At 30.2% G+C, this 12,883-nt stretch overlaps 1 protein-coding gene across 1 annotated transcript; it reads right to left on the bottom strand.

The window, feature by feature from the left end:
- Window positions 1-10,098: 10,098 nt before the first annotated feature.
- Window positions 10,099-12,097, bottom strand: LOC149399202 (NDR1/HIN1-like protein 13). Its single transcript, XM_089613122.1, has 2 exons — window positions 11,414-12,097; window positions 10,099-10,134 (listed from the first exon to the last, which is right to left on the bottom strand). Exons 1-2 carry the CDS (start codon window positions 12,095-12,097, stop codon window positions 10,099-10,101), a joined length of 720 nt encoding a protein of 239 aa, XP_089469248.1.
- Between the last annotated feature and the right edge of the window lie 786 nt (window positions 12,098-12,883).

Genomic DNA, 12,883 nt, shown 5'->3' with positions numbered 1-12,883 from the left:
ATATTCACTTTCACCGGAAAGTTAAGTTGACCAGAAGAATTACATATATAATTGGTATTGTTTATTTATACATGCATATACAAACAATATCACACATATTAGAAGTTGAAAACATTTAATGCAGGATGACTATTTTATTAATAGTGCGAGGAGAACCCATGAAAATAGTAGATATAATATAGCCAGGTCACTATTGGTACATATGAACTTAGAAAGAAAATGACAGAAAAAAATAATATCGCAACAACTAATGTGAAATATAACATATCCCATGTGTATATACATAAATATACTGATTTCGACGTACGTATTCTTATCCCTTCCACAATTAACATATACCTTATATGTAAGTCGTGCAAAATTACAAAAGCTGAGTCACCCATCCAAAGAATCATTACAGCAAGATATTAATGGTATTAAAAAGATGGCTTAATAATATATGTATTCATATATGTGTATAATCAATTCAGAATCTAACCTGCCCTAGTATAATATTATCTACAGTCCAGGTATAGCCGTATTTAACATCATTGTCAGATATTTAATCACTGATCATGAAAAGGATACTTTATATTTTTACGCGTATATTAAAGTACTTTCCATAAACTATATTTAGGTCACAAAAGTTATAGTAATGATCAAGTTATAAGGACAAATTGGTTACATTAAAAGCTGTGAATATATATATATATATATATATATATATGTGTGTGTGTGTGTGTGTGTATGTGTGTGTGTGCCTTGATCCATTATAGATGAAAGAAAGTTCAGTTTCTTTATATGATAATTACAACCTACCTAGGGCACAGTTTTTCAGCTTTACCTTTTTCAAGGGTGAAAATGAAATAAGATTTTTGTTAGTTATATTCTTCAATTATTTGAAAGAAAGCTCACTAGGTTTGATCTGCTAAACATAACCAGGTAGCTCCTTTAAACATTTTTAATCATTTTTTTAGTAATGATTGATGTGTATAATTGGTCGCACTATATTCACTATAGCCATTATGAACAATATTGCTTTTGTCCCATATCTATCTACCAATTTATATAAACTGCTTCCTTTTCCACATACTACACATCTACATACAACCTTTTCTCAGACAAGGGTTATAAAAGAGAGATCTGAATCAAACTATAAACTATATATATAATTAAGCTTTTCCTCTGATATTTTTTCATTTTAAGAATTAGTACAGGAATGAGTTGGCGAAGCTAATAATAAGTAGAGGTGTAGAAGCACAACTTATGGACATTTGACCGGATATTAAATAAGTGCACCAAAAAGCTGTGACAACTCTGTCTATGAATTCTAAAATATACTGTTTATATAACTGGCTACATTGGCGAGTAGTTCTTAATAATGCCTCAGAAAACATTCATTACTATATATAAACCCTAGATAATTAGTAATGTTGTCAGATCATCAGACTAATCAATAAATTATAGCTACATAGCCGATTATAATTGCTCACAAACAAAACTACAAGTCCGCCATTGGGTTTCGCGAGATTTGAAGAAACCCCACAGGCCCACACACAAAGAAAGATTAAAAAAAAAAAAAATTAAAAATTGAAAGTAGAATGGAATCTTCAATTCTCAATTCCTGTTCCTTGATTTTTTTTTTCCTCTCAGCTTTATTTGGAGACTAAAAGATGACCTTTTTGGTTAGGTTTGTGAAAGTGAAACCCACCACTTCATAAGGGAATCTCATATGGTTGGATGAGGAGTTGGAATCCACTTTTAAAAGGCTTTTTCTTATGTGAAGTTTTATAAAAAAAAAAAAAATTGAAATGCAGATGGGTTTTGAATAGTGACACAAATATAACTCCAAATACGCTTTGACAACCTCGACTCTTTCGGACGTGGAAAGATGAAGTCCACTAGATACAACGCTCATCATTGGTTCCCTAACAGAATTTAAATAAAAACTATGTTCTTTACAGCTTCAATTATTGGTCGTAAAAGAGAGCCATTCATTATTATTTGTATGTCCTGTATTATAAAATGAATAAAAATATCGTGTTCTAATCTAAATACTCCAGTTAATCACTTCTTTTAAAAATCTTACTTTAGTGTCCTTCTTCTCCACCATTGATAACTTTGGAAAATAATTTATTACTTTTTTGAGATCTCGTTTGTGCATTTTCTAGAGAAGAGAGAAGATGCGACGGTGCTTGAAATTTACCCTCCTTTGTTCCCACCAACCCTAACGTACACGTATTACAATTTACACATAGATAATACAATATATCATATAATAACGTGGTCATGAAAAATACCACATATACTTGAAAATCAAACTTGGTTATTATTGACTGAACCTGTAAGACCTTTATAATGTGATAATTACTTGAGTATAATATCATTTGATAACGTTAATCTAGAATATAGTAAGCATATGTTTCATTCATAATTACCGGTACGTAAGTCTGTCTCTGTGCCATTTAGAGAGCGATGTTTTGTTTTGAATTAACTATATTTTTAGGAAAAATAACTTATTTCGTATGTCACCTTTTTTTTTTTACTTCTTCATACGCCATTTTCAATGATCAAAATGTAAATAAGATACTGTAGCTAATAGCTTTCTTACTTACAAGTTACAACTTTATATTTGGTCATGTCAGAATGCATGTATGACCACAGAAATAAGAATAATGCTTGTTTTTGTAGTTAGTATAAGTTGTCAAATGGGTCGAAATTAATAGATCTCTTACACGTGTGTTTCCATAGGGAATGGTCCCAGCCTTGAGGGCTGAGCCCTCAACAATGGGGTTGCCCTATTTTTGTCTGGGAATACTAAAAAAACTAATAATGTGTCTGTGGAATTGTTTATGTATTCCTTTGGTGAGTAAGTAAAGTAAGTACGTTTCAAAGCCTGGGGTTTTTGTTGTTCTTGATTTGATTGAATGTGCCAAAGTCTTGCTTGGTCACGTGAAAGCCCATGTGATCACCCAAGATGCTCATGTTATGGGGAACAACTGAATAGTGGGTAATTCTGGAAATGCCTCTTTCGTCTGACCATATACCTTGCCAGAATAACCTGACCGCCTCTATGAAAGTGATTGGCCGTGAATTATCAATCATGTATGTGCAAATATCATCACCCAATTTAACTAGCTACCGCTATTTTTTCCACATTGGTTGGGGTTGGGCCACTACTCTCTCTCTCTCTCTCTCATAAATAACCTAAAGTATTAGAATATGTCCGCATGGTTTCGTTTGTTACACAATATGAGAATGTACATAAAATAAAGGATGATGAATGACCTAGCTCCCAATAACAACATTCGACTTACCGCTAATAGTTTTCGTATCGTAGTTTCAATTTTATTGATTCATTCCTCATTTTCTTTGGTACACCGCGATAAGTGTCGAAAGTTTATCGCGAATTATTATATAAACAAATAAATTAATATAAACGATTTACAAAAATAATTACGGTGTTTGCAAAATTTACTATTTGCGAAGTTTTCTAAAAGAACTATGACATCTGCAGAATAATCCCGAACTTCTTTCGTGGACTGACGAATATGGGATTTCGGTCTGCCCTTTCCGCGTGGAAAATTAATCCGTGCTCAAGAGTATGCATAGCTTGGTTTATTTAATTTGTAATATAATGTATGATTACACTATCTTTTGATGAACATATATAGCATGGGGTTTGATAATGTGAAAACCACTTTATTATTACTATTAGCCATTTCTACATTGTTATATATATATGGTTATTAAATTTGTATACTTGTATATTCAATTATTTATTTATCTTAATATTCATACTACTTTTTATATATATATATATATATATAATACTATTAGGAACTGATAATGTCATTTTTCGGAGCAACACTCAAGATCCCACGTAGTTCAATCTGGGATCGGCCTCTACATATGATCGCACGTGGAACCAGATGGTGGTAGAGTCTATTGACCTCATCTCGATCGATCGCCTTTTTAAATTTATTTTTTTAGATTTTGGTGTTTCGGATTTTACCCTTCTTGCCGCGGTCTTCTCACGACCTCTAGAAACCGAGCCATTCAAAAAGCGACTCATTGTTAGCGACGCTACTATGTGGCCTCCTTAGAGAGTAGCATATCGGATTTTACCCAATATCCACATATTCCTCTCGAGACCACTTAAAAGACTTGTTATAATTTTGAGGGTCCTAAGAGATTGTGGCATTTTGGATGTCGCCCCTATTGTTGCGGTCCTCTCAAAGCCACCGTAAAAGTAGCTAGAATGGTCAGTTTGAAGACTCTACCATTATTTAGTCTCATTTGTGACCATTGGATTCGGCTTAATTATATCGAACAAATATTGAGTGCTAATTCCGCCATAAATTCCATTTATGTCCAATTTATTTTTCAGAAGACAAGAAAGAATTTATATGTAGAACACAAGAAATACGAATTATGTGAAAAATACTATGCAGTTGAGTTTACAGACATCACTTAAGTTAAGCTTTGTGTCTTGCATAAAAAGTGAATGATATCAACAAATGTATGAAAACTATCACATTATATTTTATTAGTAAAGAATTAAACTTGTCCCAATTTATCGTCATTAACCCTAAATTTTTTACAGAATTGACATGACATTATTAATGCAATTTTTTTACAAAGGCATTGGTACAGTATATTATTAATTTTTTTCAAGCAGTCTTGAACAGAAGAACCATACAAATAAGAGTAGTCTTAGGAGGTATTAAAATCCAACAAATTAAAAGTTCTTTATATTCAGGTAAAGCATAGAAATAGTGAAACATGAAAAAGAAAGTTGCATGTAATTTTCGGGTCAAAAAAAGACCGAAAACTCAAAAAGAGAACTAGACTGAGTCAGCTTTGCACAAGTCAAGAATGTTTTCGATTATCCTCAGTGATACAAGACAACTATAATACCTCGAATTTTGCGCGTGTCTTTCATATATAAATAAATCTAAATCATTTTTTTTTAATTAAAAAACCTAAAGAAACAAATAAAGAAAAAAATAAACTTTATAATGTCCAAACAAAAGAAGAATATGGAACATTGAATCCAATGAAACCACTAAGCATATCACCTAGATTATATCTATATATATATATTTGTGAGTCTGTGTGCGTTTTCCAACCAAATTAAGTTGAATGTGATACTGCATGAGATGACAGAACACAAAAAAGAAGAAAGAAAAAGTATGTTATGTCCTTTATTGCATAATTACAAAAGTTTTGTTAGCTGTTAAAAGAATATATTGGACTGAAAGTTTCTTATGTGTCCATTGTCTTAAAATAATACTAGGGGATCTCTTCGCATGAGTTTTTCGTGGATTGCTAATAAGATCAAACGTTTTGGGATTAGGATTCGACTTGAATTTGAATCTAGGATAAATCGCTGCGTCTATTTATTCTTATTTCCTTCATTTTTGTTCTTCATTATTTGGGATAATGGGCAGTAAGTTATTTATGTGTGTGATTCGTTTAATTATTATTATTATGATCTTTTAGCTATATAATCATTTGACTTGTAGTGTTTTGTATAATAGTCAATTTTTTGTAAATTTTCTGTAAATAACCACTTCAATTTATTTACGGCACTGAAAAAAATTAGAAAAAATTAAAAATAAAAATAAGCGGGAATGTTTTTAGGTAATTTTTAATATCGTAAATAAGTTGAGGTAATTATTTATTAAAAAAATGGTTATTTAACAATTTTTAGAATTTTTGTGATTTATTTGGCTACTTTTTTGTTATTATTATAATTAACGAGTATTTGGTTATGGTATGGTTCCATTAAAGTTTCTCTCCTTTTGTCCAGCGCTCTATCAAAGTACTATCACCTGCTAAAAGCAGTTTGCTTTATGTTCACGGGGAAAATAAATGTCTTCTGCGATAATGGCTCTGCTTTTGCACTTTCAAAGTAAGAAAAAAAAAAATAGAATTATAATAATTTTTTTTTATATTTATTTTGACTGTTGGTACGACAATGGATCAACCGGTCATTGTGTTTGTGTGTGTCATTCATTGGCAGCTGAGACGTGTCAAAAGAGGAATAAACACTATTCACTCACATCCAAAACTACATACAAATAGTTGCCTTGACACTAAATGAGACCAATAAACTCTTTTCTAGAAAGTAAACTTTTATTATATCCAATGTTTAAAATTTCGGTGTATTTTGGAGAAATTGCGTTGAAATTTCGTTATTTTTGAGATTTCGGCACAAAAATTACATTTTATCGTTTCGCCACTTATTTCATCGATATTTTATTTCCACGCCTTCTGTGCAAAATCAACAATATTTCCGTCATTTTTTTGAAATGCCGGCGAAATTCCCATGTTATTCTTACTGTTTTGTGTCGACAGTTTGAATTTGTGATGAAATCTTATCATTTTGATTTTTTTGGAAAAATCCTGCTGAATGAAAGATGTGTATTTATATTGTGTGTTTCACATATCTTTTTCTCAATTTTTTTTATAGAATCCAAATTTATTTGATATTTGAGACTTAGATTTCAAAGTTAAAATTTAATGTTGTTTTTTTATAGAACCCGAATTTATTTCATGTTTGAGATTTAGATTTCAAAGTTAGAATTTCTTGCTGTTTTGATAGAATTCGAATTTATTTTAATGGTTTGACTACTGTGATTTCAAAGCACGAACCGGGGGTTACTATCAACCCCACCGCCACTTAACCTACTATTGAGTCTTTTTATCTATGTTGAACTTAATATGTGTTTTGAACTTATCTTTGTTTTTTAACCTATTAAGTGTTTCGGACCTTTTGTTTATGTTTTTTTTTATGATGTGTAAAATTATTACGTTTGTTGGAGATTTGAATTTGGAGTTTAAACTTATTATGTGAGTGTTTGAAACTAATTTATTTGTTATATTAAGAATTATGCAACATTATTTCCGTCGGCATTTTCATGTTTTGTCGAAATTTGCGTCGACACCGTAATTTCCATCGGCATTTTTTAAACAAATTTTCACATTTTTTCCGTCGCAATTTCCATCGACTACCGCAATTTCAATTTTCTGTGGTCATCGGCACAAAATCGACCGTCGACATTTCTATCTTTGATTATACCCGCCTTATTAAAAGAAAAAATAAAGGTTATATTTTACTTGAGTGGCTTAAAACAAAGAAGAAGAAAAAAAACAAAAAAAAGGGTTACATTTTTATCATGGCAGCACCAAATTAATGAATACGTTTTCCATCATCGAGTCAAATATATACTTAGAAAGACAAGCCATCACATTTACAAGATTAATATTTATTTTTGGCTAACTTATGGTTTTTATTGATTGTAGTCATAAAAATACGATAAGCAAATGTCAGATTTTGTGAGTTTTATTTCACTTTAAATTTACATTTGAAAAATCCATTTTATCGTTTGAATAGTTTTGAATTTGGGTATTGAAATATTTATACACATTAATTTTGGAAGAGTAAAATAGTTTTAATGGTATTACGAAATGAAAATAATAACATTTATCCAACTGCGTCGTAGCTACAAAGCTCAATCACTATATATAGTAGGCCGTTTTCAGCCACTAATTGATTAGTGGGCCGTTTTCGCCCAATAATTAAATAATTGAAGGGAAATGTCGTAGCTTTTTTTATTAATGGACCTTTCAGGTCATACAAATTGGGCCGTTTGAGATCATATAACCACTCTCTCTTTCTTTTGGGAAAATTACATAAGTAGTTAGTCATTTTATAGTGTAACATTCCATTGTCCAAACCTATAATGCTTGATGTTTTATATCATTTTAAAAATAATATTTTTTTATGCTTTAAACATTTATTTTATGGGTAATTTAGCAAAATAGCCAACTTAAACGTTGAGAATTGCTAAATAGTCAAGGTTTGGTAAATATTAGGTAAATAACCAATTTATATATTTATAAACGTAAATATTAAGTAAATAGCCACTGCCATTTTAAGCCACGTCATCATTTATGGCTATTTACATAATATTTACCAAACCTTGGCTGTTTAGCAATATCAAACGTTTAAGTTGGCTATTTTTCTAATTTTTTGTTATTTTATTTGATTTTTTTTTTATAAATTAAGTTGTAAATAATAAACAAATTTAAATAAAGAGCCCAAGATGATAAATTTTTTTTTAAAAGAATTAGTAAATATAAGATAAAATAATTGTTTACAACTTGAAAAATACTATTGTTGCGTTATTCTTGCAATAAGCTACAACAGGTTAATTATTTTAAAAGTTCAACATTTCGAAAACAGTGGATTTATTTTAATTATTTCAAGAATAGTTTTTTTCCAATTATAAATATTATTTTTCTTAAAATTTAAACAGTAAACCATAAATAATGTTAAATGAAGTCCAAAATAGTAGGGTTATAAGGTTTAAAATATCGACGGTATACTTCGATATATCAGAAAATGGAAATGTTCAGTACAAAATTATTATAACTCACTAAATACCGATACACTGTTCATTTCTTTTTAACTAAAATAAATTTCACTTTTACAATGGTCGTGAGCTAAGTTTAAATTTATTACAACAGACACAACTACATACAAAACCTTCATACGATCTTTTTTTGCACGCATACTTGTTGATCGCAATACTTTGTACATATGTATGTACGATTTTCATTGTAGATCCGATTCTTTGTTTTTCTTTAATACATAAAAATACATATATCTATGTATATTTTATTAGACATGTTGGTATATATTATATACATTTTAAAAATAAATATACAACATATTTGTAATTATATTTTGTTATAATATATTAGTCGGTTTAACTGTCGTTAAACAATATATCAACGATATACCATCGGTATTATTGGTAGTCGGTTTATATATTTTTATAAGATATCAATCGATATAGTAGTTTGTAGTCGATATATCTATAAAATCAAAATTTCGGTATCGATAAAATCTTAGACTCGTTATTCTTAGGCTTAATTATATATATAAAAACAAAAGCCTACCTATTACAATATTGAAGTGGGAAATGAGTCTCACATTAGTTGTGTGTGTGAATGAGCGTGTGTTTATATATTGGTTGGGACCCTCCACTTAATACCAATTGGTTTTGAGTTAGATTTCCACATACAAAATGGACCTTAAATTTTAATTGCAAAAAAAATAGCTTAATGTAAACAAACATTTTCTAACCAATATTTGATATTTTGGGCTTCATTTAAATTTTTTTATTATTTTTAGATTCATGTAAAGCAAAAAAACTATATACTAATTTTGTTATAAAGCCAATTTAGAATTATTTCTGCAAACTGAAAAATAGTTACTTTTGAAATTTCTGCATTGTTTTAATATAGATAATGCTTTGAATGAGACTCCTTCAAAGCACGAGGGTATAGTTTTCCTCTACACCAAATTTAGTGATAGTATGGGTTGTTAGAGCATCTCCATCCGACCTCTATATGCTGGGAATAGCGTGTGTAATTCCTCCAGCCGTACTCTTTATTTTACGTTATTATAGCGTTTCATGCTTTTTCAATTTGGTGTCACGCCAAATATGGCGTGACACTATTCACTACTCCAAAATATTTTTTTAGTCCCTATAAAGTTTATAATTTATATATTTGTATTGATTTATAAAATTATATCATATTTATCCTTAAATTATTCATTAAATTTATTTTCAAATACAACATTAATATTTGGAGTTTGAAAAAAACTAAAATGACATTAATATTAAAAGAGAAATAAAATAACATTACAACGACATCGAAATGTAAAAAAAAAAAAGAACATTAAAATAAATAAAAAAAAAACAAAATACAACAAAATATTCTAATTCAGATGTGTAATTGTACTTTTATTTTATTTTATTTTATTTAATTTGTTTTGTATTGTATTTTGTGTTTAATAAATATTAAGTTTACTTTGTGTTAATTTGTATTTTCAATAATTTTATGGAGTAATACTTCATTATTAAATAATGAATAAGTGGTATAATTAAAATATATTAAATAAATATAAGGGTATAGAAATAAATAAGAGAAAGTTGAATATAAAATTAATATTTCAATTTGGTGTAAAAAATAGAGTTCGGTTGGAGATGAGGTAGTGTTTGATGTGACATGTACTGTAAAATAGAGTAGAAAATGGTGTTATCGGATGGAGTTGGTCTTAGAATTCCAAGCCCACTACAAAAGCTTAAGAGTCAAACTCATTAAACAATATGATCAAAATGTCACGGACTGATGGTTTCATTTTACATAAATATTATGATGGATACAAATTTTAACATAAATTTTATGATTTTAAAATAAACAAATAAAACCATTTTTTAGGATGTCACCGTAATGTTGCTGGATTTTGTTAGCGATTTTTGGAGATTTTAGACAGCTTAAGAGAATAACCCACATTCGGTCCACAATTGAAAAATCACTATGATTTTCAACGATCTTTTAAATCCTCCAGTGGATGCAATATTTGTGGATTCAGGGACTCTTTAAAAGAATTCGAGGTTGAGGCCCTTTAAATTTAGCTCCCATCCTCAGTTTTCAAAATCAAGTTAATGTCAAAGCTCTTAAAAGTACTCTTAGTTCTTCATTCATCTATCTAATTAGAACAAAATATTGATTATTTTGCAGGAACGAAGAATCCCCTTCTTTTTCTTTTCATAATGTAAACTGAAAGTATTGATCAGGTTTTATAACTTTTATTTTAGAGTATAGTTTGAAAAATATACCAATCAGATTTTCGTATGGCTTGCTTACAATTTCCATTGATATTTTTGTTAGACGATATAAGAATCGTGTACGCATACGAATTAATATATTCAACAATTACATCTATAATACGATTTCAACTAAATGTACTATTCAAGTTCCTACATTTATCTAATGTAGTAAACGGTAGTTACATGTAGCAGAAAACCTTATCTAAATGAAATATAGATTTCTATATGAAAATTAGATAAATTATTGTCTCTTTTTCTCTTCCTTTTTTTTTTTGAGATGGATTGAATATGCACCTCTATCAGAAATTCAATAATTTAAGCAAATAATTAAACTATCAGGACATGTAAAAATGAATCTTTGAAAGCAGGATTTGATAAATTTTAGGGGTAAACAAATTTAGATTTGCCACAAACGTCATGTGACAAATGAATAATTCTCATAAAACAAAAAAGGGAACAAAAATAACGAGACCGATATCGATAAAACATCACAAAAAAATATATTGCACAAAATATATCCTACGATCCTAGTTTCTGATGATAAAATTGATGACCATCGCATTATTGGTCATGATCGACACATTTCATTTCAGATACATATTAACCACCATAATGGTTGACCCACCAACCTAGCTTAATAATAATAAAATAAGGATCATGAATAATTAGGGATTGAATTGGGTCTCACATTTTTGAGAAATAATTTTCGAAGAAGCACCTCTCTTTTTTGACAAACTAACCTCGATTTTGCATTCAATCAAGATCTCATTCCTCCAAATCTTTAGGTACCCTATATTCATCGTCACCGGGACTTTCATTTGCAAATCCAATGGTACGACCGAACCGGGCTTGGTCTTGTTGAGATTGAGAGCTTTTCCATTTCCATGCACGAGAAGTCGTACATTTGTGGAGCTTTTCTCAACTTGGTGCAACGTTGGAAATTGGCATTGACCAATGCTTTCCTTTTTCAAAAAGAGGGCAACCGAACCGTTCTCCTCATAGTAAATCCCGGTCCTCGAGTTCTCGTTATCGGCCTTCAAGTAGATCTCAAAAGCGCTTGGCGATTTAGGATATACCTTTTTAGAGTCGACGACGACGAGACGAACAACAAAGAAATTAGGGCTATCGATGTTCAAGACGAAGTACAACGACAAGATAGCGACGACAAAGGCAACGCTGACGATAGCCATGGCGATACCCATGCAGAGCACCCATCCGCAACGTGGAGCGCAAGGCTTAGGTGGCGAATCTTGATTGGTCTCGGGTTTTCGAAAATGCTCGGCTTTAATTGCATTCTCGGGAGGAGGGACTCGGTAGATTTGGTCCTTCGGGATCTGAATCACATATGTCTCGTGTTCACGCGCTGACAAAGGGACGTCATCATTGTCCGCGTTCGGATCAGGGGGCGGGGCCCGCCCCTCCATGTATGGACAATGGGGGAGCGGTGCTTAGAAAAGAGGTTTGCTTGATAGAAGATTTCTTTATAATATGAGTTGATAAGATTATTCATTATGGGTATCTCTACAACTATTGAGATTAGGTGTTTTTTTTTTTTCTTTTTCCTTTTTTACAGCTTATTACAGCTTTGGGAAATGACAACGCAATGAGCGAGGATCATTTAACAAACATCCTATTTTTGGGTCTCAAAAGAAACTATGTTGAAAATTGATTAGTGTATGGGTTTGTGGTGTCACTAATTTTTTTGTTTGGATTTGAAAACCACATTCATTGAGTTGTGATTGGGAAAGAATTATGCGGACGTAATGCCTTTTGTTTAGCTATCATTGTGAGCCTAACGCTAATTATAAGTTATATTAATATACAAGACTCGGACTCGGTCTAAGAAATACTAAAACTACGATAGAGATATAAAAAAAATCGTTAAATTACGTTAATTTGCTTAAAAAAATTGATTGCAGACGGATATTGTTCTCTGTCAATCACGTTATAGGATTACTCCACATATGTAGGCTTTTTATGTGTGTGTGTATATATATATTATACATATATAGATACTCATATATATATATATATATATATATATATATATATATATATATATATATATATATATATATATACATACATATATATACCCTGAATAAGATTAAGATAACCAATTTCGTTTACTAAAGTCCTGGGAATAAATGGGAAATTTCATATATGAATAAACTATAAGAACAAAGGTAATTTAGTTTAAATTCATTTAA

The sequence above is a fragment of the Urtica dioica genome, chromosome 4, assembly GCF_054948205.1.
Source record: "Urtica dioica subsp. dioica isolate 48M chromosome 4, U.dioica_male_clone48M_v1_H2, whole genome shotgun sequence".
Taxonomy (NCBI): Eukaryota; Viridiplantae; Streptophyta; class Magnoliopsida; order Rosales; family Urticaceae; genus Urtica; species Urtica dioica.
This window is presented reverse-complemented; position numbering and strand designations above follow the sequence as displayed.

What these genes read in the sequence shown, in the direction of transcription:
- LOC149399202 (XM_089613122.1), bottom strand. Translation starts at nt 12,097, where the DNA reads ATGGAGGGGCGGGCCCCGCCCCCTGATCCGAACGCGGACAATGATGAC. An exon ending in TGATTGAATGCAAAATCGAG is followed by an intron (nt 10,135 to 11,413) that starts GTTAGTTTGTCA and finishes AAGCTTTTGTAG; the next exon opens with TGGGCTTGGAATTCTAAGAC.